This window comes from Dendronephthya gigantea, unplaced genomic scaffold (assembly GCF_004324835.1).
Source record: "Dendronephthya gigantea isolate DGI-Jeju-01 unplaced genomic scaffold, DenGig_1.0 000199F, whole genome shotgun sequence".
NCBI lineage: Eukaryota > Metazoa > Cnidaria > Anthozoa > Malacalcyonacea > Nephtheidae > Dendronephthya > Dendronephthya gigantea.
Genome location: NW_021163209.1, coordinates 165,917 through 190,740, shown reverse-complemented (window position 1 = coordinate 190,740; position 24,824 = coordinate 165,917). Strand labels below are relative to the sequence as shown.

The 24,824-nt window shown below is 36.3% G+C and overlaps 2 protein-coding genes across 2 annotated transcripts; one reads left to right on the top strand and one right to left on the bottom strand.

Moving 5' to 3' along the window:
* LOC114539335 (discoidin domain-containing receptor tyrosine kinase B-like) lies at positions 1-23,328 on the top strand. Its single transcript, XM_028559961.1, has 8 exons — positions 1-31; positions 410-495; positions 18,576-18,892; positions 19,552-19,705; positions 20,056-20,592; positions 21,010-21,063; positions 21,926-22,276; positions 23,030-23,328. Exons 1-8 carry the CDS (start codon positions 3-5, stop codon positions 23,146-23,148), a joined length of 1,647 nt encoding a protein of 548 aa, XP_028415762.1. The 5' UTR covers positions 1-2; the 3' UTR covers positions 23,149-23,328.
* Positions 7,332-9,462, bottom strand: LOC114539336. The gene is made up of 4 exons (XM_028559962.1): positions 9,335-9,462; positions 9,016-9,177; positions 8,427-8,497; positions 7,332-7,832 (listed from the first exon to the last, which is right to left on the bottom strand). Exons 1-4 carry the CDS (start codon positions 9,383-9,385, stop codon positions 7,691-7,693), a joined length of 426 nt encoding a protein of 141 aa, XP_028415763.1. The 5' UTR covers positions 9,386-9,462; the 3' UTR covers positions 7,332-7,690.
* Positions 23,329-24,824: the final 1,496 nt, after the last annotated feature.

Sequence of the window (24,824 nt, the reverse complement as noted above, 5' to 3'; positions counted from 1 at the left end):
TGATGAAGTCAACAGCCTATAATTTTAAATGGTAAGGCGTCATGAATTTATCGAGTTATTATGCAGACGTTGAAGCAATTTTGAGCCATTTGAAAATATATTTCTGTATTTCCAGTTTGTTAATCAATGAGTGGCTTTTTATGGCACGCTTGTCAATGCCTATTTTATTCGCACCGACTTCCCGCCGCAGGCAGCGAACACATTCATAGCTATAATAATCTCTTTGTATCAAAATACTTCCTTATATATAATTTGGGGTTTTAACCAAGTATACCAACTTAGTTTGTAGGCTTTTATATAGAAATTGTAGTCGAATTGAATTTTTAGCTAAAAAAGAAAACAACTTTTTTATTAACTCGTGCTGCATGTATGCGCTAACTAGCCTAACTCGCACCTCTATTTGGTTTAGCGAAGCGATGAGCACGTTTCAAGCATCCATTCTGTTACGGTTGGTCGTTCTTTGGGCAAATGTGATCTCAGCATCCCAAACCGAAGGTATGTGTACATCATACGTTGCAACATATCCCCATTTCTGAATGAGAAAAGATCCATCGGACTCCTCTCAGCTTGATATTATATATGATCCAGGTGATAAAAAGAAACAGTGCATATAGTGTTATCGTTCAGTTTTTTAGGATTTTCGAACGTTGGTTTGTCATCGTTATTTTGCGGTGAACCTGATACATTGATATAATATATATAATATAGGGCCGTTTACAGTAGCTATACTGGATTGCTTCCGGAGTAATTAGGTCAAATTTTTAAATTAGCGACAGCAAACCGCGTTGTATTGCGAGAACCGAAGCGTCGGAGCCTAGGTAATTTTCGAAATTTGAGAGTAAAATCTCGAGAGTCGTAAATCCCCATTTTCGCACGTGCACGAAATGAATTTTGAGCGGCGTTTAATTGCTAGCGAGCGGCTCACGCGAGGCGCAGAAGAAATTCTCTACTCGCAATTCCAAATTACTAATGTGAAACTTGAAGAACTTTGAGAAACTTAATGGCGAAGCTGATTTAGAGACCTAACTTTTCTACTTGTAAAGAAATTTTGCGGGAATGAAAATCCCTTAAGCCCAGCATATTCAGGACTTCATTGAAAAAGATGCACATTCCAATGCATTCTTAGATAAATAGTTATAACATGTAGCTAACTGCATGCTAATATATCTAAAACACAAGCAAATTTGACCTTTAGTCGGCTTGTAATCAATCAAAAAGTATAGAAAAAGATAAAAAAGCTTACCGCAGTTACACGGTGTGTCGGTTACAATTCCACTTCCGAAAATACTCAAGCACGCTAAATGACAATTTAAACGAACAAACCTCCCCTCAAGTAAAGCACCGGTATTATCATGTCGTTTTCATGCGGCGCATCTTTCCTGCAAGATCTTGTGCCGCTCAGGTACCGGCTTTTCAAAAAGCAGTTTAATGGGTGTTATTTTATGGCTTTTCAAAACCTTGCAATTGCATGTTGCGTATGTCGAATTAGGTTTTTAAAACATTTTTCTACGTGAATGGAAACTTCATTATTCTCAAGAAAAAAATGCTATGCCTAACTACATAAGTAAAAACAGCGTAATCAGATTTGATCTCCAAATGTTCTTGCAAAATAAGCATTAAAGCAACCAGCACGTCCCATATAATGAACGAAAATCGTTAAAGTAAAAACAAATGACAAATGACAGATCTGATGACTGTAGAATTTGACCCCAAAAACATCTTGGCAAACAAATTAAGAATCGCTCCTGCGGAACATGTTGCTTTTCCATTAATACTGTCAACATGTGTTTTTGTATGACAAAAAACCCACATGAAAGTCGATACGCAATTCCGACGGCAATTAACGAGTAGTGCGGAAGCGTGGCGCTGGTGTCTAACATTACGATCTGGTATAATCAGCGAGATATTCGCTTTATTACTTCAATCTGCTTGTGTAGATAGTCAAGCTACATTCTCTCACTCAACACCTTTCAGGAGGTATAACGCATGCGTCCTCGAGTGGGGGAGGGCTGGTTGTCTTACGTCAAGCACGTGCTGATATATCATTTTGCGTGTTATGACTTTAGACGGGGTGAAAAAGTAATTTGGAATTTTCTGCGTAGTGCGCGGGTTACGATAATGCGTTACAAAGGATCCAAAATTGCAGCCAATTGCAAGTGAATAGCTGATCTATTCATTTTTAGCCATAATAATTAGTGAAAAATAAATGTTATTGAAAGTTTGCTAAATGCTATCGCAACGAGCAGCAGACAAATTTGTTCCAGCTGGAGAACATCTGAACATGTTGATCTCTCACAGCCACAATTCAATGTTTGTTGACTTAAAAAAATACAATGCAACACGCATTGTCTGCAAACGATGAAATATAGACCTTTTGCATCATTGACTACTTTTCTGTCTATGCAAGAGAGCGTAGTGAAATTAGTAGAAATGCAAAGTCTGATTGCGAGTTGTAAAATTCGGAAAATATAGCCTTCCAACGTTTACAAATTTGTATACATTTTTACTACAAACGGAAATTGTTACCATTTTTGCCTGAATATGACCAAATCTTTGGCAACCAAATGCAACCAAACTTTGCACTTCTACTAATTTTAGTACGCTCTTTTCATCTGTGGTCATTTGATTGCATTCATTTCACTGGGCGAAAAGCCGCATATTCCGCCCTCTATACCACGCAATATGATCGGGAATATTATTGATATTCCTAGATATTCTGGGGTATTCCTTCGGAATATTTCCGGAATACTGGTAGTATTGCGCGCAGAATACGTCGGAATAAAATACACCTGATATTCCGTGGCAGAATATCGTCGGGATAGCAGTTGTTGAGTTATGCGTATATTTTGCTAAATACAGCCTTGCACGTCATGTTAGTTACAATGTGATTCACTTGAATTAGTACAAAATTTTTGTACATTCATTTTATTAGACTTTCATTTCATTATATAAATGACCAATAGCCCTGATAATCGTATAGAGCAAGATTATCTTTGGGTGCATAAAGTGTACAAGATTTCTCTGATATTCAGATAAATATTGTCATGCATTTTCATTGACAAATGGATACAGGCGCTCTTGCAAAAAATGTTACCAAGTACCAAACTCGAAATGTTACAAAGGGTAAGTAAAGTAGCATATAACATGAAGAATTGTAAATGTTGAATGGAAGTTCTGCCGCCGAGCCTTCTGCAACCTCCGATGTATTGTGCGTTCTACGCAAAGAGGCATATAAGACCTAGTAGTAAATTTAGCGATTAAAGCTCGCCGAGTCCGGCCGATTTCAAATATCATTGATTAGTAAAAGTCTGTCCCTAATTACGAAATTATGTTTGGAAGTAATATTTCTCTTCGCGAATTCAAATTTTCATAACGAAATTTCCGAAGGGGGTAATAATGGGTGAAATAGGTATCCTACTTTGAAAGGTCTTTATCTCCATTTTGATCGTTACTGTATTGTCCATCATCCGCAGTTTATGAATCAACTATATATATAAGCTGGTGGGAAACGATTCATGATCATGCACACAGGCGGGCAGAAAAATTATTCCGAATCAACCAAGTTTAAAGAAATTGATTATACGAATTTAAAGTCCAAGCAGTATAAAAATGCTTGGCAGACTGATAGATATTCCCTACCCAGATGAAACATAATGAGTATAGAAAGATATAAATATAATAAATATAATAATGAGGAAATATATGCTCAAACACATAATTTTATTTCTGCTACCTTCATTTATAGATTAATGGTGAAAAGATACATGTGTGCTACATTTCGTTGGGGGCTTTTTTTTACCACCCTCTGTATATTATACACTTAATGTATGCTCCCGAGGGAATAGTGAGTTTTGTTTTCCCAAGAGTCTGAATGTTTAAAGAATTAAGACTCGAGGGAAAACAAAACTCATACTATTTCCCGAGGTGTAGCGTACATTAAGTGTTTTGCCATAGGAAAAACATTCATGTTACACGACAATTCATTTCACAAAACTTTGTTATGACAATATACGGGCATCAATTTTTCACTTGTTTCCCTGCATCACGGGAAACATTGCATTTATATAAAGTCATGTGATTGCGAATGAACCAATCACATTTATAATATACAGCACCTATACACAATATACACTTAATGTATGCTCCAGAGGGAAATAGTGAGTTTTGCATAACGACAATTTCTTTTCAAAAAACGTTGCTATGACAATATGCACGCAAAAATTTTTCACTTGTTTCCCAGACGGGAAACATTGCATTTTTTGAAAGTCATGTGACTACGAATGAATCAATCACATTTAAAGTAAACAGCACCTACCACATTTAAAGCACGGTTTAGACTTGCAATCCACTACCATACCACAAAAAATAAAGGAAACCATGCAATCAAATACGATAGTTCTATCACACTAACTATGCAATCACGAAATCAATCGATTACTGATACTTATACTGTAGTTGTAGTGGAAATCAAATCTTAAGCTATAATGATGAACATGCACTTAACTCAAAAATTACTTACTAGTAAACCAAAAATAGTATACAAAAAATCCCGAAATATTATTCTGTTGCAACCTCAATTCATGCATGTAAACACATCATTTTCTAAAGTAATTTTTTGCCATTTAATTTGCAGATATACAGATTAATCAGTAAAAGAGCTAAGTACGTCTTTTGCAGAGTACGAAATAGATCGTCGCACACCTCCGCGCGTTCTTACACCCCTCCCTCCTCGCGTCCGTAACGCAGTTCCCCCGAGATGCACTGGCTGACTTATTAAATTCTGTCCGCAGAGATTGCTTCACAGCCCATGTAGGAGCATCTTTAGGCGCTTTCTTAAAAGATAACCCAGAACTGGTTCTCTTTGTCCGTTCTTTCATAAATTCTTTCTTCGTATCCTTAATTCGACTGTCCAAAGTCCTAAGGAACTGCGTCACATTGTTCGCTCTCCAAGGCAATTCCAAGTGGCGCCAACCTTCCCCATCAGTGTCATCTTCATCCTCTGACATGTACCCTACTTTCAGAATTGCGCCAAATTCTTCCTGTTCTTCATCTGTTACAACTTTTAATCGCCTTTCCAACAACTAAATAAGTCACACAAAACAAAAAAGTCATTATCAACGGAATAAATTATATTAAACGTATCGTTGCTTCTTCTGGAAAACGATTTTGACATACCCTTTCCCTTCTGCTTCGCATGCACATTCTTCTCTTTTTCCTTGGCGTGATGGGATTGCGCGCCAATTTCTTTCGGGATTGAAAGTGGATCTTGACCGCTTCTACACGAAAACAAGTAGCCTGCAGGCATGATCATGATCATGTGAAAGACTATAAATATATACATCATGCAATGGTCAAACTGTGTGCATTCAGACGAAACATCATGCAGGACACGAGCCAGATTTTCACATTACATTTTGGTTATCCTATAGAGAAGTGCAGATGTATACTTCTGCGCTCATCAAATTAAGATATTTAATATATACATGATGCAATGATCAATCTGTGTGCATTCAGACGAAACATCAGGACACGAGCCAGATTTTCACATTACAATTTAGTTATCCTATAAGAGAAAAGTGCAGATATATACTTCTGCGCTTATCAAATTAAAATATTTAATATATCATCATGCAATGGTCAATCTGTGTGCATTCAGACGAAACATCAGGACACGAGCCAGATTTCCCATTACAATTTAGTTATCCTATAGAGAAGTGCAGATATATACGTCTGCGCTCATCAAATTAAAATATTTGATATATACATCATGCAATGATCAATCTGTGTGCATTCAGACGAAACATCAAGACACGAGCCAGATTTTCACATTACAATTTAGTTATCCTATAATAGAGAAGTGCAGATATATACTTCTGCGCTTATCAAATTAAAATATTTAATATATACATCATGCAATGGTCAATCTGTGTGCATTCAGACGAAACATCAGGACACGAGCCAGATTTTCCATTACAATTTAGTTATCCTATAGAGAAGTGCAGATATATACTTCTGCACTTATTAAATTAAAATATTTAATATATACATCATGCAATGATCAATCTGTGTGCATTCAGACGAAACATCAGGACACGAGCCAGATTTTCACATTACAATTTAGTTATCCTACAAGAGAAAAGTGCAGATATATACTTCTGCGCTTATCAAATTAAAATATTTAATATGTACATCATGCAATGGTCAATCTGTGTGCATTCAGACGAAACATCAGGACACGAGCCAGATTTTCCATTACAATTTAGTTATCCTATAGAGAAGTGCAGATATATACGTCTGCGCTCATCAAATTAAAATATTTGATATATACATCATGCAATGATCAATCCGTGTGCATTCAGACGAAACATCAGGACACGAGCCAGATTTTCACATTACAATTTAGTTATCCTATAATAGAGAAGTGCAGATATATACTTCTGCGCTTATCAAATTAAAATATTTAATATATACATCATGCAATGGCAATCTGTGTGCATTCAGACGAAACATCAGGACACGAGCCAGATTTTCACATTACAATTTAGTCATCCTATAGAGAAGTGCAGATATATACTTCTGCACTTATCAAATTAAAATATTTAATATATACATCATGCAATGATCAATCCGTGTGCATTCAGACGAAACATCAGGACACGAGCCAGATTTTCACATTACAATTTAGTTATCCTATAATAGAGAAGTGCAGATATATACTTCTGCGCTTATCAAATTAAAATATTTAATATATACATCATGCAATGGCAATCTGTGTGCATTCAGACGAAACATCAGGACACGAGCCAGATTTTCACATTACAATTTAGTCATCCTATAGAGAAGTGCAGATGTATACTTCTGCGCTCATCAATTAAGATATTTAATATATACATGATGCAATGATCAATCTGTGTGCATTCAGACGAAACATCAGGACACGAGCCAGATTTTCACATTACAATTTAGTTATCCTATAATAGAGAAGTGCAGATATATACTTCTGCGCTTATCAAATTAAAATATTTAATATATACATCATGCAATGATCAATCTGTGTGCATTCAGACGAAACATCAGGACACGAGCCAGATTTTCACATTACAATTTAGTTATCCTATAATAGAGAAGTGCAGATATATACTTCTGCGCTTATCAAATTAAAATATTTAATATATACATCATGCAATGATCAATCTGTGTGCATTCAGACGAAACATCAGGACACGAGCCAGATTTCACATTACAATTTAGTTATCCTATAATAGAGAAGTGCAGATATATACTTCTGCGCTTATCAAATTAAAATATTTAATATATACATCATGCAATGGTCAACCTGTGTGCATTCACACTAAACATCAGGACACGAGCCAGATTTTCCATAACAATTTAGTTATCCTATAGAGAAGTGCAGATATATACGTTCGCGCTTATCAAATTGAAATACTTAATATATACATCATGTAATGGTCAACCTGTGCATTCACACTAAACATCAGGACACGAGCCAGATTTTCCATAACAATTTAGTTATCCTATAGAGAAGTGCAGATATTTACGTTCGCGCTTATCAAATTGAAATACTTAATATATACATCATGTAATGGTCACCTTGTAAAGAGCTGGGTAGAGGAGAAGCACACGTATTAATGAAATATCTAGCTAATCTGCTGTCTTTCCTGGTTCCCAATTATTGCATGCATGGTATAAAAAACTGCATACACAAACCTTTTGCCGTCTCAAAAGAAGTCTTTTTTCCCAAGTTTTTTTCTGCGAGATAAACCTCTCTTGCGAGACTCTTAATCTTCATCTGATTCGTTGGGGAGTCTGCTCTGAAATCAAAAATGAAAGGAAATCTACATCAATTAGGAAAAGGGTTTGAAACATTAGTAATCACTTTATGCGTCACTTATACGCAACTGACTGTATTCAAGCATAACCTGTTGCCTTTCTAAAACCATTTTCTATATTTATAATATAATATACACTTGTTCCTTGTAATATACGTATACGTATGTATTGATGATAAAGTACATACAAAGCATATTTTCAAATTAATATAGCCACTCAACTGACTCAAGGCGCGCGATAATTAAAATGCATGCATGGCTTTCGATACAGTCGGTATTTGGGGTATTTGTTATACGAAATACAAAAAACTGCATTGAAAAATGGGACTTAGTCTATGACAATGCTATAATGAAAGATTTTGGTTTGGTTGTATCCCTGTAGTTCATATATAATCACCGTGCTAAACATAGCATAGGAAAAATAACTTAATTGGCAAATTTAGCCCATGCATGCATGCAGCCGGAGGCTATAACCAAACACAATTTTCCCATTTTTGTTTAGGTTCACAGTTTCCTTTTTATTCCTTGTATACGGTGACCACAGCGTTAAAATTACAGAAAGTGAACACATAATACCTTTCTTCCACGTCGAATGTTTCCAAACCGTCTTGGTCTTCTTTTTGCTTAATTATTGTTCTGACAGTGCTCTAAATTGATTATTGCACGATTAATAATAAAATGGATTATGATAGTCACGCAATTTTTAATCCCATATGATATCATGCGCTTGTTCGTCAATGCCGAAATGTTTCATTTTATTTTCGTTCAAGTTTCAAGCCAAAATTAGTGAGCTTTGGCATGTTTTCTTTGTGATTATTGGTATGAAATTCATTCCATTCGGTACCGGACAGACAAGCCGCTCTTAAATTTACATAATCTATGATTGTATGTTGTATAATGATACAGCACAGTTTATACATATGTAGCTAATGCTCCCTTTTAATCATGAAACACGACGTATTCGATACAAATTCAAATTTCACGTGATGCATGATATATTCAAGATATATTCAATTCAAATTTCACGTGATGCATATATTCAAGATATATTCAATTCAAATTTCACCTGAGGCATGCATGTGACAAGAATTTTTTTGACATGCAAACTTTGCATGCCGGATAATAGCCCCTTTTAAAGAGAGTTATTTTTAAAATAAAACCCAACCTTTATATCAGCAGGTACTTTAGCTTTGCGACTCCGCTTCACACTTGTATTGTTCTTTTCCTCAAACTGTTTGAGGCGCTGTTCAATAGCCACCACTGATTTAGACAGGCCTCCCAAAGTATCGCGCATACGATCATTCTCCTCTTTTTGTTTGTCCAACTTCTGTTAAAAAAAGAAAGCACACACCCGTGGATTAACAAAACCAGGTTTTAGTCTATATATATATATATATATATATAATATATATATATATATATATATATATATATATATATATTAATAATTATTGTACAATATTTTACTTATAGCCTATACATACCTCATTCATTGCCATTTGCTGCTCCAAGATCCCTCGAAAAATGACCGACATTTCGCTCTCCTTAACAGAATCATCAGGAACTATTGATTCATCGTCTGTATGCTCATTTGAAATAGATTCATTGCCAATTGAATCATGATCAGACTGTTCGCTTGACTGATCCGACATTATTTTAAAGGCAAACCGGTTTAGCACTGAGCAGTTTTTTTCAAACCTTTAGCGCGATGTAAGCAACACTCAACTGAAGCGATTTCAAATGTGTTTGTGACTTTGTGTAACGAAATAAATTTGCCGTAGGCAGGGCGGTGTGCCAGCTTTTATCATTTATCACTTCCAACAGTATAGCTATGTCCTATATAGTCATATAATCTGCTCGTACAAAACTGTCGCAGATATATGAATTTCATAGACATAACAGTTTTTAAAAACCTTCACAGGTGGGTTATATGCACCTGAGTTTGTATGTTTTAAGCCTTTTAATATATATATATATATATATATATATATATTCATTAAAGCGACATGCCTTTATCCGTGCATTCATGCTAATTGATATACAAACATGCGGATATTCTGGGTTGCAACGAACCACCTGTCGGATGTCGAGGTTTGGAGACTGACCAAAAATACCACTTAAAACAAGGGCGATATTTTTGTCATCGCTGCCTCCCTATACATGCATGCACGCATGTTCTTATAATTATAATAGTGACAAGTGTATATGCATGTTTTCATATCTAAATTGTACACCGTTAAGAAATGGGTAAAGTATGTGTAATATACTCAAAATCACCTAACCGAACTTTGCATAAAACCGAACTTTGCTGCCGTGTCCATAAACTTACATATCATTCAAAACATACCAATATCACAACAACCCTAACCCTATTTATACCTATACAAAAATGGACTTTTTATACATTTGGCCCTAGTCAAAACCCAATAAAGCCTTATAACATCCTCCAAGCCCGCGTGTTCGACCAAAAAATGAAATGTACGGTTTGTTTTTATCAATTGTACACCTAGTTTATCAAATTACGAAACTCACTGAAATTCATCAATAATTAGAGCGCTTTCAGCGCGCAATGAACAAATCGGATTATAGATTTCACATATCACGCAAGTCTTTTAAGCCAAACTTGACAAAGCTTCGGATGCAAAAAAGCGATAGAATTACTGCATTACCGATAAAGCGTGTGTAAAAACGAGTTATTGCGATAATAGTCATAATATACTGTTAGTAATAAACACTTCATGGGAAAGGTACGTGCAAGGCAGCATTGTCCACATTGTAATCAAAATGTTAGCTACTCTACATATCGACAACACCGAATGCGCTTTTTTGATAATCAAAGAGGGAAGTGGAGAGTGGATAGTTCTAACATCAATGACGTATATGAAGGTACGTATATATGTAGTATATAATTCAGCATTGTTTTTTTATGATGGATTGAAGAAAACCACTTGCCAGTTAGCATACACAATTAACCCAGTATAATACCTTTATAATAATTTATGATGTTCAACTTGCATATTGCATAAACATTCGCATTGACAAACCTTAGCGCTATCAGTAAAATCAGTTTTAGAAACCTTAAACCTATACATAGGTTGTTTGTTTTACTCTGAAGTCAGTTGTGAACAATGATATGCACTCTTGATAAAGTGGGAGTAAAATGAAAATTATGAAATAATGCATGTTTGTTTGGAAAGTTTCATGTCATCAGTGAAATCACCCCTAAATTTCCTTCCTCTATTTTATAGGCGAAGGTTCCGTAAATTTTCCAGTAAGTTCGAAATTTCAAGTACTTTTTGGAGAAGGGGAATCTTCAACATTATGTGAAGATAATGCCCTGCAAGATATTGAGAATGAAGTGGAATTCCAATTCCAAGAGAATTTAGCAGGGACACAACAAAATGACATAGCAGACGACACTAGCAGCAATGATGATAGCAAATCTGAGAGTAGCAGCACGGATGAAGAGATCTGGGAGGCTGAAGATGTACCAGATACAACTGAAAACAGGGAAGACAACGCGCCCGAAGAAAAATCATGTGCCCTGCCTACAACGTCAATAATTGGGGCCATGTCCCTTTTTCTATTGTTATGGCAAGCTTCGTTTGGCATTTCTGGGTCAGCAATCGTTGTGCTTCTGAAATTCTTAAAAAGCCTGATTGGTATTCTCGCTGATGTAAGTGGTTCAGAAATTATAAAGAATATTGCGGAATCATTTCCAGTAAGTTTGGCAACTGTTCGCGCTTTAGTTGGGGCTAGCACTGATGACTTCACTGTCTACACTGCCTGTCCAAAATGTTACACATTGTACTCCAAAGAACATTGTACAAAAACGTTGCCCGATGGTCGTGTAGTTAGCAACTCCTGTGCGCATGTACAGTGGCCAAATCACCCACAGATACGGAAACGTGATGCATGCGGAGAAAAATTAATGAAGAAAGTGAGAGGAAAGACTGGAAATGTTTTTTGGTATCCTCGAAAAGTCTACGTGTACCGAAGCCTGTTCAGCTCGCTAAAAAAGTTTATATTTCGAAAGAACTTTTTCGAAATATGTAATCAATGGAGGCAGACTGAAAATGATGTTGAATTAGAAGAAATGTGTGACATTCATGACGGCAAAGTTTGGAAGGACTTTCAGACCTTTGAAGAACAACCTTTTCTAAAAGATCGGAACAACCTCGCATTAATCATGAATGTTGACTGGTTTAACCCATTCAAGCATGCACCAGGATCTGTAGGAGCTATTTACTGTGTTTTCGCAAATTTGCCGCGACAAGAAAGATACAAGAGAGAAAATGTAGTGTTACTCGGTCTCATTGAAGGTGAACCCAAACACGATTTAAATTCCATTCTCAAGCCAGCCGTTGACGAACTTTTGACGCTTTGGAAAGGACATATGTTTCACCAAGGCTGGAGATGCTTTTTTGTACGTGTCGCCCTTCTATGTATTGCCTGCGATGTTCCGGCAGCAAGAAAAGTTGCGGGGTTTATGGCACATAACGCTACCCGTGGTTGCTCGAGGTGCCTAAAAGAGTTCCCTGTAAAACACTTCGGTGCAAAACCAAATTATTCGGGCTTTGAAAGAAATTCCTGGCCAAAACGGGACTCAAGATCTCATCGCAAAAATGCGAAAAAAACTTTGAAATGTACGTCATCCAGTCAACGAAAGAAACTTGAAAGCTCTCTTGGTAGTCGATACACTGAACTATTAAGACTACCGTACTATGATGGTGTACGATTTGTCGTGATAGATCCTATGCATAACTTGCTATTAGGCACAGCAAAATGTCTATTCCATAAATGGGTAGATTTAGGACTGTTAAAGCAGGATGATCTGAAAAAGATCCAAGTCCACATTGATGAAATCGTTGTCCCTCCAGATTTAGGACGAATTCCAAACAAAATAGAATCTGGTTCCTCTGGGATGACTGCTGACCAGTGGAAGAATTGGACATTGGTGTATTCACCTTACATCTTGTCCACTTTTCTGCCTAAAGCCCATTATGAGTGTTGGATGCTTTTTGTTTCTGCTTGTCGGCTGATGTGCGCAAGAACGATAAATCGAAGTGAATTAAAACAAGCGGATCAGAATTTACTTGCATTTTGTAACAAGGCCGAAAGCCTCTATTCCGAGGAGTTTGTGACCCCAAACATGCATCTACATGGACACCTCGCGCAATGTATTGAGGATTACGGTCCAGTTTATGCTTTTTGGTGCTTTTCTTTCGAAAGGTATAACGGAATTCTTGGTGGATACCAGCATAACAACAAGGCGGTTCCAGTCCAAATGATGAAAAAGTTTTTAGAAGAAGACTATCTTTCGTCAGCATCAACCACCCAAGAATATCCGATGTTCTTGAAGCACTTTGCAAACTTGGTTAGCAGTGAAAATGAAAAGCTTTCAGGGACATTAAAACAGGTTTTTAGCGCAGGTTTCCAAACGAGATGCCACATAAGCCAGGTTCATCCACGCGACGTCTCGTGGGAAGAAGATAACGCAACTCAGGAACCTATTCCGCCATTTAAAACCAAAGTCTTAGACGAAGAGGATTGCGAGGACCTAAAGAATATGTACAAGTCTATTTTACCCGTAAACGAAGAAACTGACGAGATTTATGTGTCTTCCAGTTATCTGCAAGTGGAAAGAATGAAAATATATGGTGAAATTTACGACTCATCATGCTGTAAATCACCAAGAGCTAACCACGTCACGGCGTCTTGGTTTCATGATAACAATATAGCTCTTTGTAGTGACCCACATTTCCGGCCAGCTATAGTAAGGTTCTTCCTAAAGCACACTCTTGAATTTAATCGCGCCAATGGTGAGAAAAAACAAGAAACGTATCTTCTGGCATGTGTTTCATGGTTTAAGGACCACGAAAAAAAAAACTATTTCAAGTCGCCATTGGAAGTATGGTGTAGAGATATGTTTGAAGATTCGGGTCCAGCATCATTTTTACCTGTTGGACGAATTTTTGGAAGATTCTGTCCTGTTCAAGGTAAAGTTCCACTCCTCGGAAACCAACTCGAGAATGTTTTAATTGTTAATCCTTTACAACAGAAGTGGGCTGCAGAATAGTAAGGAACAGAACTCATAGAATAATAATACTAGAATAGTGGCAAAAAATAGCATTACCCGGCATTGCTTGGTGGAAACATTGTATTAAAGAACTCGCAAACCTGATTATCGGTGATTATAATAATTTTTCAATAACACCTTGAAAACAATTAACATCAAATGTAGTGAAACAACTGCTTAATATAGACAAAAAAAACTCTAGGATGTTTTGATCTAAAAGGGTCGACTTAAATCGAAACGTAGATATATATTTTTCGGTTTATTTTGTTATATTTGATGCGAATTTTTTATCGCTTTCATACTGCTATGTCTGTTTTCATTTGTACACATGAAAGATGAAATGTTCCATGAAAATAGTATTCAAGCAAAATGTACACGAATCTGCATATTGCAGGAATAAAAACATTTCTTGTTTTAAAGCTCTGTTTACACGACGATTTAAAATGGGTACCCATTTTATTAGTGTCCGGCCTTTGTTTTGGTAGTCTGGACACTAATAATATTAATTCGACACGGATACCCATTTTAGTCCTGCCGTGCCAATAAATTGAGTGTAGTGTGAATCGGGCTTAAATGACACCAAACTGGATGATTTTTATGATTGTAGCTACTATAGAGTATAATTTATGCATGAAATTATCCATTATATGTATGCTGACAAAAAACCAGTATTCTGCCAATAAAATTCTTGTTGACGCATGATATCTGTATGAATGTTTGGAACAAATTATACACGACCTAAGCCCAAGTTTACACTACTCTTAATTTATTTATATTTATATGCCCGGTCTTTGTTTTGGTAGTCTGAACAACAATAAAATTGGGCCGTTTTAGCCGTGCCGTGTCAATAAATTGCGTGTAGTGTAAACGGTCCTTTAGATAAAATGTGCCCGCCTTTGGTAAAGCGCCAACAGGCGTAAGTATGAATTATAAATCAATTTGTACAAGATTTGTACATAATCAAAGGCTATAAACATGGTGTTTTGATGTATCAACACTCTGTTGCATCTTTATCTGTCAAAATTTATGACGTGTATGAGGTGCATGTTATATGTTTATATCAACCAAAGGTAAACGCAAAAAAGGTTTAAGGAGAGTTTTACATGACTTCACATGGCTAATTTGATGTCATGGCCATGCAAATCGGGTATAGTGTATAAACAGAGTGTGTTTGTTTCGCCTAGTCGGGATTACACGTTCCATATAAACAGGCCCTAAAATTGAAAGGACTGAATCCAATTAGCCAAACTTTACACCTAAGCGGAAATTGGCCATGATTTTGCAATTATATTGTGATAATTGTGCCATATGCATGCAATTAAATTGTGATATGCATGGTTGTGAAGATAGAACTTAATCGTTCATGCAGGCTGTGACATTTATCCAATGGAAAGGAAAAACAAATCAAATAATGCTCATCATAAGCGCTCTCTCGCAATAGGAGGGAAAATACTCGTCGTAGACGAGAAATAAAAAGAAAATTGCGTAAATTGGCGAAGGATGAAGGAAGCAAACAAACAAACAACATTTCGAATGATACCATTGGCACTGGTTTAGCGAACGAGGTTAGGCATACAAGCGGTGAAAATCCTACACATTTAGAAAACATTAAAAAGCTAGAAGAGGAAAACAGTCGTCTGCACAAGCATGCAGTGTACTTCCACTACCGATGGAAAAAAAGCCAAGAGGAAACTAAGACGAAATGCCAACCAAAATTAATAGAACTTGACAGAAAGCATCTACATGTAGATGGAAAAGTCGGGGAAGGAACATTTGGAAACTGTTTTTTGGCAAAGTATGGATCTCTCAAAGTGGCAGTCAAAGAAATAAAGAGCGAAAGTTTAAACGAGAAAATCACCAGAGAAGCTGAGATACTACATAGCCTACGTCATCCTAATCTCCCTTTGCTTCTCGGCGTCTGTTTCCAGAAAAGTCCTTTTCTCATCATTACAACCTACCACAGTGTCGAAACTGAAGACGCCTTACTATCTACTACAATGTGCACTGCCTTGTCTGAAAACATTGTAAGTTCCGACCTTCGTCCACACTGGTTGGCCATATTGCACGACCTCTCTATGGCCATTTGTTATATTCACGAGAAGAATATAATTCACAACGATATTAAGACGAATAACGTGGTCATAGAGAAGCACGGCAAATGCTTTACTGCAGTTCTCATTGACTTTGGCAAAGCAACTGCAGCTAACAATGGCAAGAGCTACCCAGAATTTGGCGAGAAGGAGCGAGAAAAGTATGAGAGGAAGTACCCATACTTGGCACCAGAACTTAAATCAGGTGGAGGGAAACAAACAGTACGCACTGATGTTTATTCATTTGGATATTTAATGAAAGTCGTCAGCCACAGTCTCGAAAATAGGGAACTATCTTCACTTTATCACTCGTGTAAGAACATTTCAGAACTAAATAGGCCAAATATGCATGAGATTGAGAATTCATTGGAAAAGCTTAAGTTAAGTAGGTAATTTTTTGTAGATTGTATATGCCCCACTGTCCGCTAAATAGGTCACAATTGTAGCACTATATTAAATAAATAATTATGAACATCTAATCTACCGGATGCGGAAATTCGGGCTATCACCATGCAACTTATAGTAAATAAGTCAGCCTAAAACAGGTTATTGTTTAATTATTCTGGTCCTCTATACACACGTGTACACGAATTCAGGTAAATTATGATATACATATATTAAATAACTCCTAGCAAAAAGGAATTTTTTTATCAAAGATGCCTTGATGTCGCTTTGTTTGTCATCATTCAAAGAGCATTAAACTTGTAAGTGAAATTGACCAGAGCCAGCCCTATTTCCCGCTGAGGAGTCCACATGCATAAAGTTGCTTTCCAGTCACGCGTTTTTCGTAGGCACACGCACGAAAATTTTATAAATGCTTCTAAATGTTTATTATTTAGGTCTACAATTGCATACTAAAAAATATATATATATATATATATATATATATATATATATATATATATATATATATATATATAGAAAGAGAGAGAGATTTGCTGAAGCGAATAATTAATTTATTGCTTCCGTGCATTGTGATTAGTTATTCGAAGCTAACGTAGCCCACTTATAGAGCAACTTGCTTAATAGTAGCCCACTTCTAGAGCAACTTGCTTATCAAGATTTAAGTACAGGGAAATTTTGTTACGATTTGGAGAACGTGCTCTCCTGATTTATTCCTAGCAGGATTAAAAACTTCAAGGCGATTCGCACTTCGTTGGCGATTCATTGCTACAGTTAAGTAATATTCCCCTCACGTGCGTTGAGCATGTTTCAAGTGCAAGGTCAGCGTACCTATATAAACTGAAACGTTCCGAAGAGTTCAAGGTCATTTATATCTGGCTGCCGTCGAAGCAATTCGAAAGTTTTCCCCACACCCTCCCTCTCTTTCTATAGGTGGTGTGCTACGATAATTTCTATGTAGTTATGCTGGTGTGGGCGTTTTTATCACCCCATCTTTTCTGTGCTGTATTAAAATACGAACGTTGTAACAATTAACTATAATTTGTTACTTTTGACTTAATTAAATCGGCATGTGCTTTAGCACATTGCCATTATTTTATCCAAAAATGTGATCTGTTTTATTTTAGTTGCATGCCTCTAATTTGCCCAGAAAACAAATCAGTTCAGAACTGCTGCTTTCAAGCCAGTTTTTTCTAAATACCTTCAGTTTACCTTGGGGTATTGTTTACAGCAGTAAAAAGTAGCTGCAAAAAAATAGTCTTCGCTTTGATTTAGCTATATACTAAAGCCTAATACGTTGAACAATTAACCTGCGAACAGACTGCACACGAAAATGGCTCATCCCCCAAATTTATTTACACACCTTGGAACAACCGTGTAAATACCCATCGCGGCATCGCCAAATTATTAGCCGTTTAATCTAAGTGCATTTGGAACAACCGGCTCTGGATTATTAAGCCGTTGTATTCTAGACGTATTCCGTTTAACGAATACCACAGAATTTCATCAGTATTCCAAACCGTATAGTAGTTGGTAATACTACGGAATATTATGGATATTCTTACCGTATTCTGACTCGCTATACGGTATTGGAATATGTATTTTATTCCGACCCGTATAGAGAGTGGAATACTTGGGAATACGCAGCTTTTCGCCCAGTGTTGCATAGGTTAAAAAGTAGTCTATAATGCAAAAGGTCAATTGACGCAGCAAAGTATAGAATATTGAGAGCTTCGTATCGTATAAAATTGTATTCAACACAGTTATAGCAATTGTATTTTACGCAGTTTTTGTCCCCTTTTTGTTAAAATTAGACTTGCGAAATGTGCCAATTAATGTTTTACTAGCAAGTTTTAGTATAGCCATAGAGACACTAATTTAGTCATTTTATTACAAAATGTACTAATGTGTGAGGGACTTACGAGATATTAGTGAGCTTGGTTGGCACGAGTAACGTTAAAAGACAGGGTCAAGGATTATGATTGGTGAAAAACAAAAACTTTCTTCCGGTCAACGTACAGGTTGACCGAAACTTGAGCTCGTCACTTGCTTAAGCTATTTAATATTCTTTATCGGCCTCAAATTTACTCCGTAAACTCAAATTTAAAATTACATTTGTTACTTTAGGTAATCTATAGTTCAAAATGTCTTTAGAATGTGATCACAATTTGGGTATGGCCTCGCGTGACATAAAAGACGAACAGATATCTGCTTCTACGTTTGATGGTTCTTATAAGCCAAAACAAGCACGTTTTGGAGGAAATTCGGCATGGTGCGTCGCATCGCGAAATGGTTCTGGGGCCTTTCTCGAGGTTGACTTGGGGGAAATCAAAAAAGTAACTTGGATAGGCATTCAAGGTTTTGGCGGTGGATACGTTTCAAATTTTACCATACAGTACAAGAGAAGAGAAGCAGAAAAACACTGGCGAAATTTTGTGAAGAGACTACCATTTAACACCAGTCACATTGTGGTAGGTGGTTTTCTAAAAATTTTACTATCCATTTATAGACTTCAGCAAATACTATTGAAAAATAAGAAACGGAAAAATGAAAGCGGTTTCTATCAAAGGCGATCCCTGCGACAATCTTTGAGGCCTAGCCAACCTCCTGATGTAAGCTAGCGCTAGTTAAGAAAAGGTTTAACCTCCCTACATTTTCAATGAATTCTTCTATTAGAAAATGGTTTCTATGTATACAGTTAAATTTATCTCATCTGGTTGGAATTTTCAAAGAAAATTGCGGTCAACAACAATATATAAAACAATAATTCCTTTCTGATTCGGTTGAAAAGAAAAATATCTTAAATTAATTATTTGCCAAAAAAAGAATATAGAGTTGCCTCCTATAGGTAGGGCTTATTCTTTTGACGACCCAAAGCACGATTGAACACCTCAAAAGTGAAGCAAGCGTAATTTACCGAGAGAGCCGCATCAAGCAGCGTTTGTGTGAGTGACTGAGTGATTTGACAATCTTGAGGTTATGCAAAGATTATGATTGACCACGCGGCTGAGATTAATGAACTTACAAAGACCTTTCTCAGTTGTGCGTGAATAATTCTTTGGGGCATTTATGCTGCACTGCAATACCTCGCTAAAGACTAAAGTATGTTATTTCTCTCACATCACTGTAGACATTCGAGGGTAACAGTGATAACATTTCCATCGTACACAAAAGATTTAAAGGATCTCGCATTCTTCGGTATCTCCGATTTGTTGTCCTTGGAGGCGTGGGCGAAAGGTGGTGCTCAAGGCTAGAATTATATGGATGCGATTGGGAAAACAAAGGTACTGAGTAGAATGCTACGAACTTTAAGATCAAATTGAGCTGGCAAATAATGAGTAAGTATCTACCTAATATGAACGAGTTTTGTAATATCAATTTCTATAGTTCACTGTGTTTTATTGTTATTATCAACCAATAGCAAAGCTTGTTCATATATAGGTAATTAAGTACCGACCGCAGATAATGCAATGCTAGCGGTTTGTTTACATTTTCAAGTTCATATGGTTCAGAATGAGAATTCAAGCATTAAGCTAAACGACTTTACTATGCGCGTGTTGGTCAAACGGTATGTAATGTCAACCTTTGTATTTCCATTCAGTAACATTTCACTTTCCTCTTCTTCTAATTGAAGACGGTCTGGTTTCCTATCAATCAGCTCAAGGCAACATTCGTGGTTTCAACGATACAGCGGTGACAATGAACGATGTAACATACGACGGTACTGTGGAGCATTATGGGCGACGATTCGGAGTTCTACAGGGAGGATTAGGGCAACTTACAGACGGTGATGTTGGTGGCGACGCCTTCTGGCTGGATAATGGCAACGGCAAGAGCTTCGAATGGGTTGGTTGGTACGATCTCGTCAACTTGAAGCCGTCCATATTGTTCGAATTTGAGCATCCACGACGATTCCATAAGATCTTATTTCATGGCAACAATAGACCAGGCAACGTGAGAGTTTTTAAAAACTTGCTCGTGGCCTTCAGCATGGATGGTTCGTACTTCTCAAGGAAATTTGTATTCTATCCAAGTAATGGTATAAAAATGAAAAGAAATCAGAGTATGTGGATTGAAGTAGATTTACACGGACATATTGGAAAGTATCTAAACTGCGAGTTCTCTTACGAGGGAAAATGGATCGTGCTAAGTGAGATTAGGTTCGCGACTGGTAGGTAAACTTTATTATAGTCTGAAGTGTATACACTGTATAGCTCTTTTAAATGTTCGCCTTGAGGCATTTTTTTCCACGAATCATTACCTTGAACATTTTAGCGCCATATGACTCACTGAAGTTATTGATAGTGTTATATTGTTTATTTGTCTTTAAATCAACCAAACGATGACCTCTTTAATATTGGGAAAAAAGGAACTTTTGCCTAAAACCATTCCGTCATGATTAACTTATGTACAACCATTCCGAACACGGCTTTATTATATCACCCTCTATTTTTTGTTTAATTAAATCGTGTCGAAAGATGTTTTGGAAAAGTGAAAGATTAAGCTTTTACATCAATAAAGAAGTCATAGCAATCTCATGAAATTATATCCTTGGCCTAAAGCAAAAACGTTATATTTTTGTCTATAGAGGAATACAAAGGTGAAAGCAATACCAATAAAGAGACACCCACGAAAGGAAGAGGTAAACCTGAGTTAGGCGGCTAATATACCATTTAGCTTGATTTTGTCTTCTCTTATATGCCTCGGGAGATGTGTATCAGGTTCTCCAAGTGTCTTTAAATGAGGAGAATGCCATCATCCAGCAAAGGACGCGTTGAGCCCCTTTGTAACATACCAACTTCAATGCGAATGTTTGAATAAAGAATCTTTATAACAGAGGCTTTGATTTTCCTTGACTTTGATAATGCAAGAACTGATCATATTCATAAAGATTGTTTTAATTAGGATCCTCATTTAAATTGGCTGTATCATCACTCGTCACGGCCTCTTTTAAGATTTTTTGCGGGGGGGGGGGCATTCTCTAAAGAGGGACATTCGTCTCCATTATAAACTCGTTCCCAGGGCATTTTACCTTGATTCTGTTCATTTATGCTTATTCAAAATACTCACGAGATGTGGGTATTCCTAACGACCGATTTGGGCCCTGGGGACGAGTTTGGTCATTATACACGGACAAGTCTGATATTCCATCTAGGTCTCTAAAACTTATCAGCATTCAAAAAAATGGGGTTTTTAATGCAAGCAGACAATTTCAATGAAATACAAGAAAAAAATACTCCGTAGAATAACATCTTGTAAACGCAAGATATGAGCTATTCAGAACAAAAGAAGAATTTTACTGTGATATTCTAGTTTGACTTTAAAATGAGGTTGAAATATCACCGTACAATTCTTGTCTTGTTGTCAATAGCCCATATCTTGAGTTTACAAAATGTTATTCTCTGTTATTCTTATGCTTTTTCTTGTTAGCATTTCCTTTCAAAGTTCTCGTTTTTGTAATTCCTGAACTTGAACAATATTTACCGTTTTTATCATATTTTCAGAAAATACTCCGTCTGTAAGAAAAACGGAACGTGAACTGAAGGAAACGAACAAATTCTTGAGTCTGCAGGGTATTATTGCAATGGCTGCGGTGGGCGCAGCACTGTTACTACTCACCGTGCTATTCATAATATGGCTGGCGAGAGTGCACCAAGAAGGCAAAGACGGTGAATATCCAATAAGGAATGTTAACCGCATCGTGAACTCGTTGAAGAGAGGAACATTGCAGAGGAAAGAGGGCAAGAAACCGAGGCATTACAGTTCATCAAGCGAGTCCGATGAGGATGTTGAGAATTTGATGGTGAGGAAAATGAATAACGACGTACCCAGAGACCAGCCTTGGTTTAAATCTCGTAAGTAGAGAATTCAGCTATGCAAGGTTACTTAAAAAAAACGAAACGGAATTAACAGATGTTTGCAAAAAGATGTATTAAATTAAATGATTTAATTCTTCAGTATGGGAGACAGGAAGAGCCGTTATTTAGCATCCCAATCATACCTTTCTTCAGTTCATAACAGCAAGAATTAAATGATAAAATTAAAAAATGTTGATTTCTGGCCATTATGGCTTGTTATTAAAAATTAAACCTATGAACTCGATATTTTGGGCATGTTAAAGTGTCCATTTCAGGTAATTTATTTCCCGGTCAAAACAAGGCAATTTTCTTTGCACTTCCAATTTCGTATTGTGAATTAAAAACTGAATTCAACAACCTATTCAGCGTCTTTGACCATGCACTTAGTGCATCAGCACAATGTATAGTAGATACTGTAAGTTCTTGTCATGAGCTTAATATTAGGGCATCGGTCAAGTGAAACCACTATACAGGGTGTATAAATATGTTCCCTCCTATTCATAACAAAAGCTCGTAAGCCCCTGGGAATGATTGAGGTTGCAGTTTTTTTTAAACACCCTGTACAGTCAAGTCGAGTTCTGACAATTACCAAAAATAAAGCGCAAAGTTTTGTTTCATCGTAAGTGTCAAGTGAAATTGTGCCGGTAATCATTTGAGAAGGAAAGCTTAAAAGATGTTTACCTGAAGGAAATGTTTGCGAAAAATTGATCATCAGTTACTGTCTGACTTGAACATATGATTGTTTTTCAGTGGATAAACACAAAATGAACAACATGGTCATGATGAACAACACGAAATCTTGGGATGATAAAAACTTAGGGGACAATGTTGCAGAAAAGGCCTTGGATCTCGTGCAACTGGATGTGTAAATATTCTTATTTAGAGTTAGCTAACATGCGACGTATAGATACAACTTATACAATTACCTACAGGTCTTCTAAGATATAAATAGAGATAAATATGTACATGCAGAAACTTGTTCCATTGTTGCCTTTAAATTAAACGCAATTATTCCCTGATTTATTTTAGACGATAATTAGCTATAAGGCCTGCCATCAATATGATTATCATATTTCTAAATAACTCTAATAAGATCTAAAGCTGTCCGTCAAATTATGCATATATCCTTGCATGTTATATTTGAAGAAACCATGCGTGAATATCAGTATCACAATCGCATGGTATAGAATAGTAATATAAATATATACTAACCTTTGTAATTTCATGGCGGAAGGTTTTTCATGGCTTGATTATTTCTAGATTTAATATGTTAATTAAGAGGACTTAATTTCGTGTAAATCATTAAATTGTAAATAAATTGAGAAACGAACAGCCAATTAACTCTACCGATTGCAAAAAGGTCTACGTATATTCAATATTCATATTCAGACTAATTTGTAAGCCAATATTTTGGGTTATGTAATTCTGCATGGCTGTTTGTTTCAAAACGTAGGGAAAATAATTTAACTTTACACAATAAACATTCTGTTAAGAAACATCACTGCTGGGGTAGCTAAACCACAGATAAAAATCGAAACACGGTTTAAAAAGATCGAACAATGGACGAATAGGGGGTCCTTATAAGAATATTTTCACGTCTGCGCCACGTTAAACAAAAGAAAGAACAATCAATCAGGAATTTGTCAGGCTTTTTGTTATACAGGGTGTATAAAAAAAGAAGACCTTTAGAAATTATTAAGTTATAATTGAGAAATTATAATTCAAATGCACCGTCACTACGCTAAGCCATTGCATGCATAAAATATTGTCAGCTTTGTGCATATATTATACATCTTTGTCACAAGCACAAAAGCCCTTCTGCTCCTGGGAATTTGACATAACTTCTAAAGGCAAAATTCTGCACAATAATGCATGGCAAAGAAAAGTTTTTATCGGCAAAAAATACGTACGTACAATTAAAACACGTTTTGAGAAAGGTTCATGAAACTTAAATGAAACTTAATGAGGTTAATCAGCTCATTATCTACTGTTTGAATTGCATTCGACGCGACCAAAATGCGACGTATAACCTAGGCCTTAGACTTAAGCCACCCGTGCATGGGCTTAGAAAATTGATCATGGGCATTTAAATTATAACAATAGTTTAATTTCTAAAGGTCTTTTGATACACCCTGCACAGAACATATATAATTATGCATATGATAATAGAATCGACAAGTGTTTGTCATAAGAGATCATTTTCACCACTCGTATATTGATCGAATTTGTATTTGCAATTTGTTCGTTTTATTCTTCACTGATACCGAACGAAAAACATGTCATTCCACAGATGAAAGCTTGTTCTTTCCTAGTATCTAAAAATTATGCTTATGATCAAGTAAGTTACGCGAATTAAACTTTAAATTTCAGATTATACATGCACGCGGTATCATTTAGGTTGTTTATAATTAAAACAACACTGATACGAAGTTTGAAAATGTTATAAACATTTATAGAGCAATATGCATACTTATAAATGAGCTTATTTCACTAACGATACTGACTAACTCCCAGCATTTGTTTTTTTAAAGTATGATTTAAACTA

Bases quoted from the DNA above. Each gene is read 5' to 3' on its own strand.
- LOC114539335 (XM_028559961.1), top strand. From the start codon at position 3: ATGAAGTCAACAGCCTATAATTTTAAATG. The intron at 19,706-20,055 runs GTACTGAGTAGA...TTCTAATTGAAG, and splicing joins ATGCGATTGGGAAAACAAAG to ACGGTCTGGTTTCCTATCAA. The intron at 22,277-23,029 runs GTAAGTAGAGAA...ATTGTTTTTCAG, and splicing joins CCAGCCTTGGTTTAAATCTC to TGGATAAACACAAAATGAAC.
- LOC114539336 (XM_028559962.1), bottom strand. From the start codon at position 9,385: ATGTCGGTCATTTTTCGAGGGATCTTGGAGCAGCAAATGGCAATGAAT. The intron at 8,498-9,015 runs GTTGGGTTTTAT...TAATCAATTTAG, and splicing joins AAGTACCTGCTGATATAAAG to AGCACTGTCAGAACAATAAT. The intron at 7,833-8,426 runs GTATTATGTGTT...TTTTGATTTCAG, and splicing joins ACATTCGACGTGGAAGAAAG to AGCAGACTCCCCAACGAATC.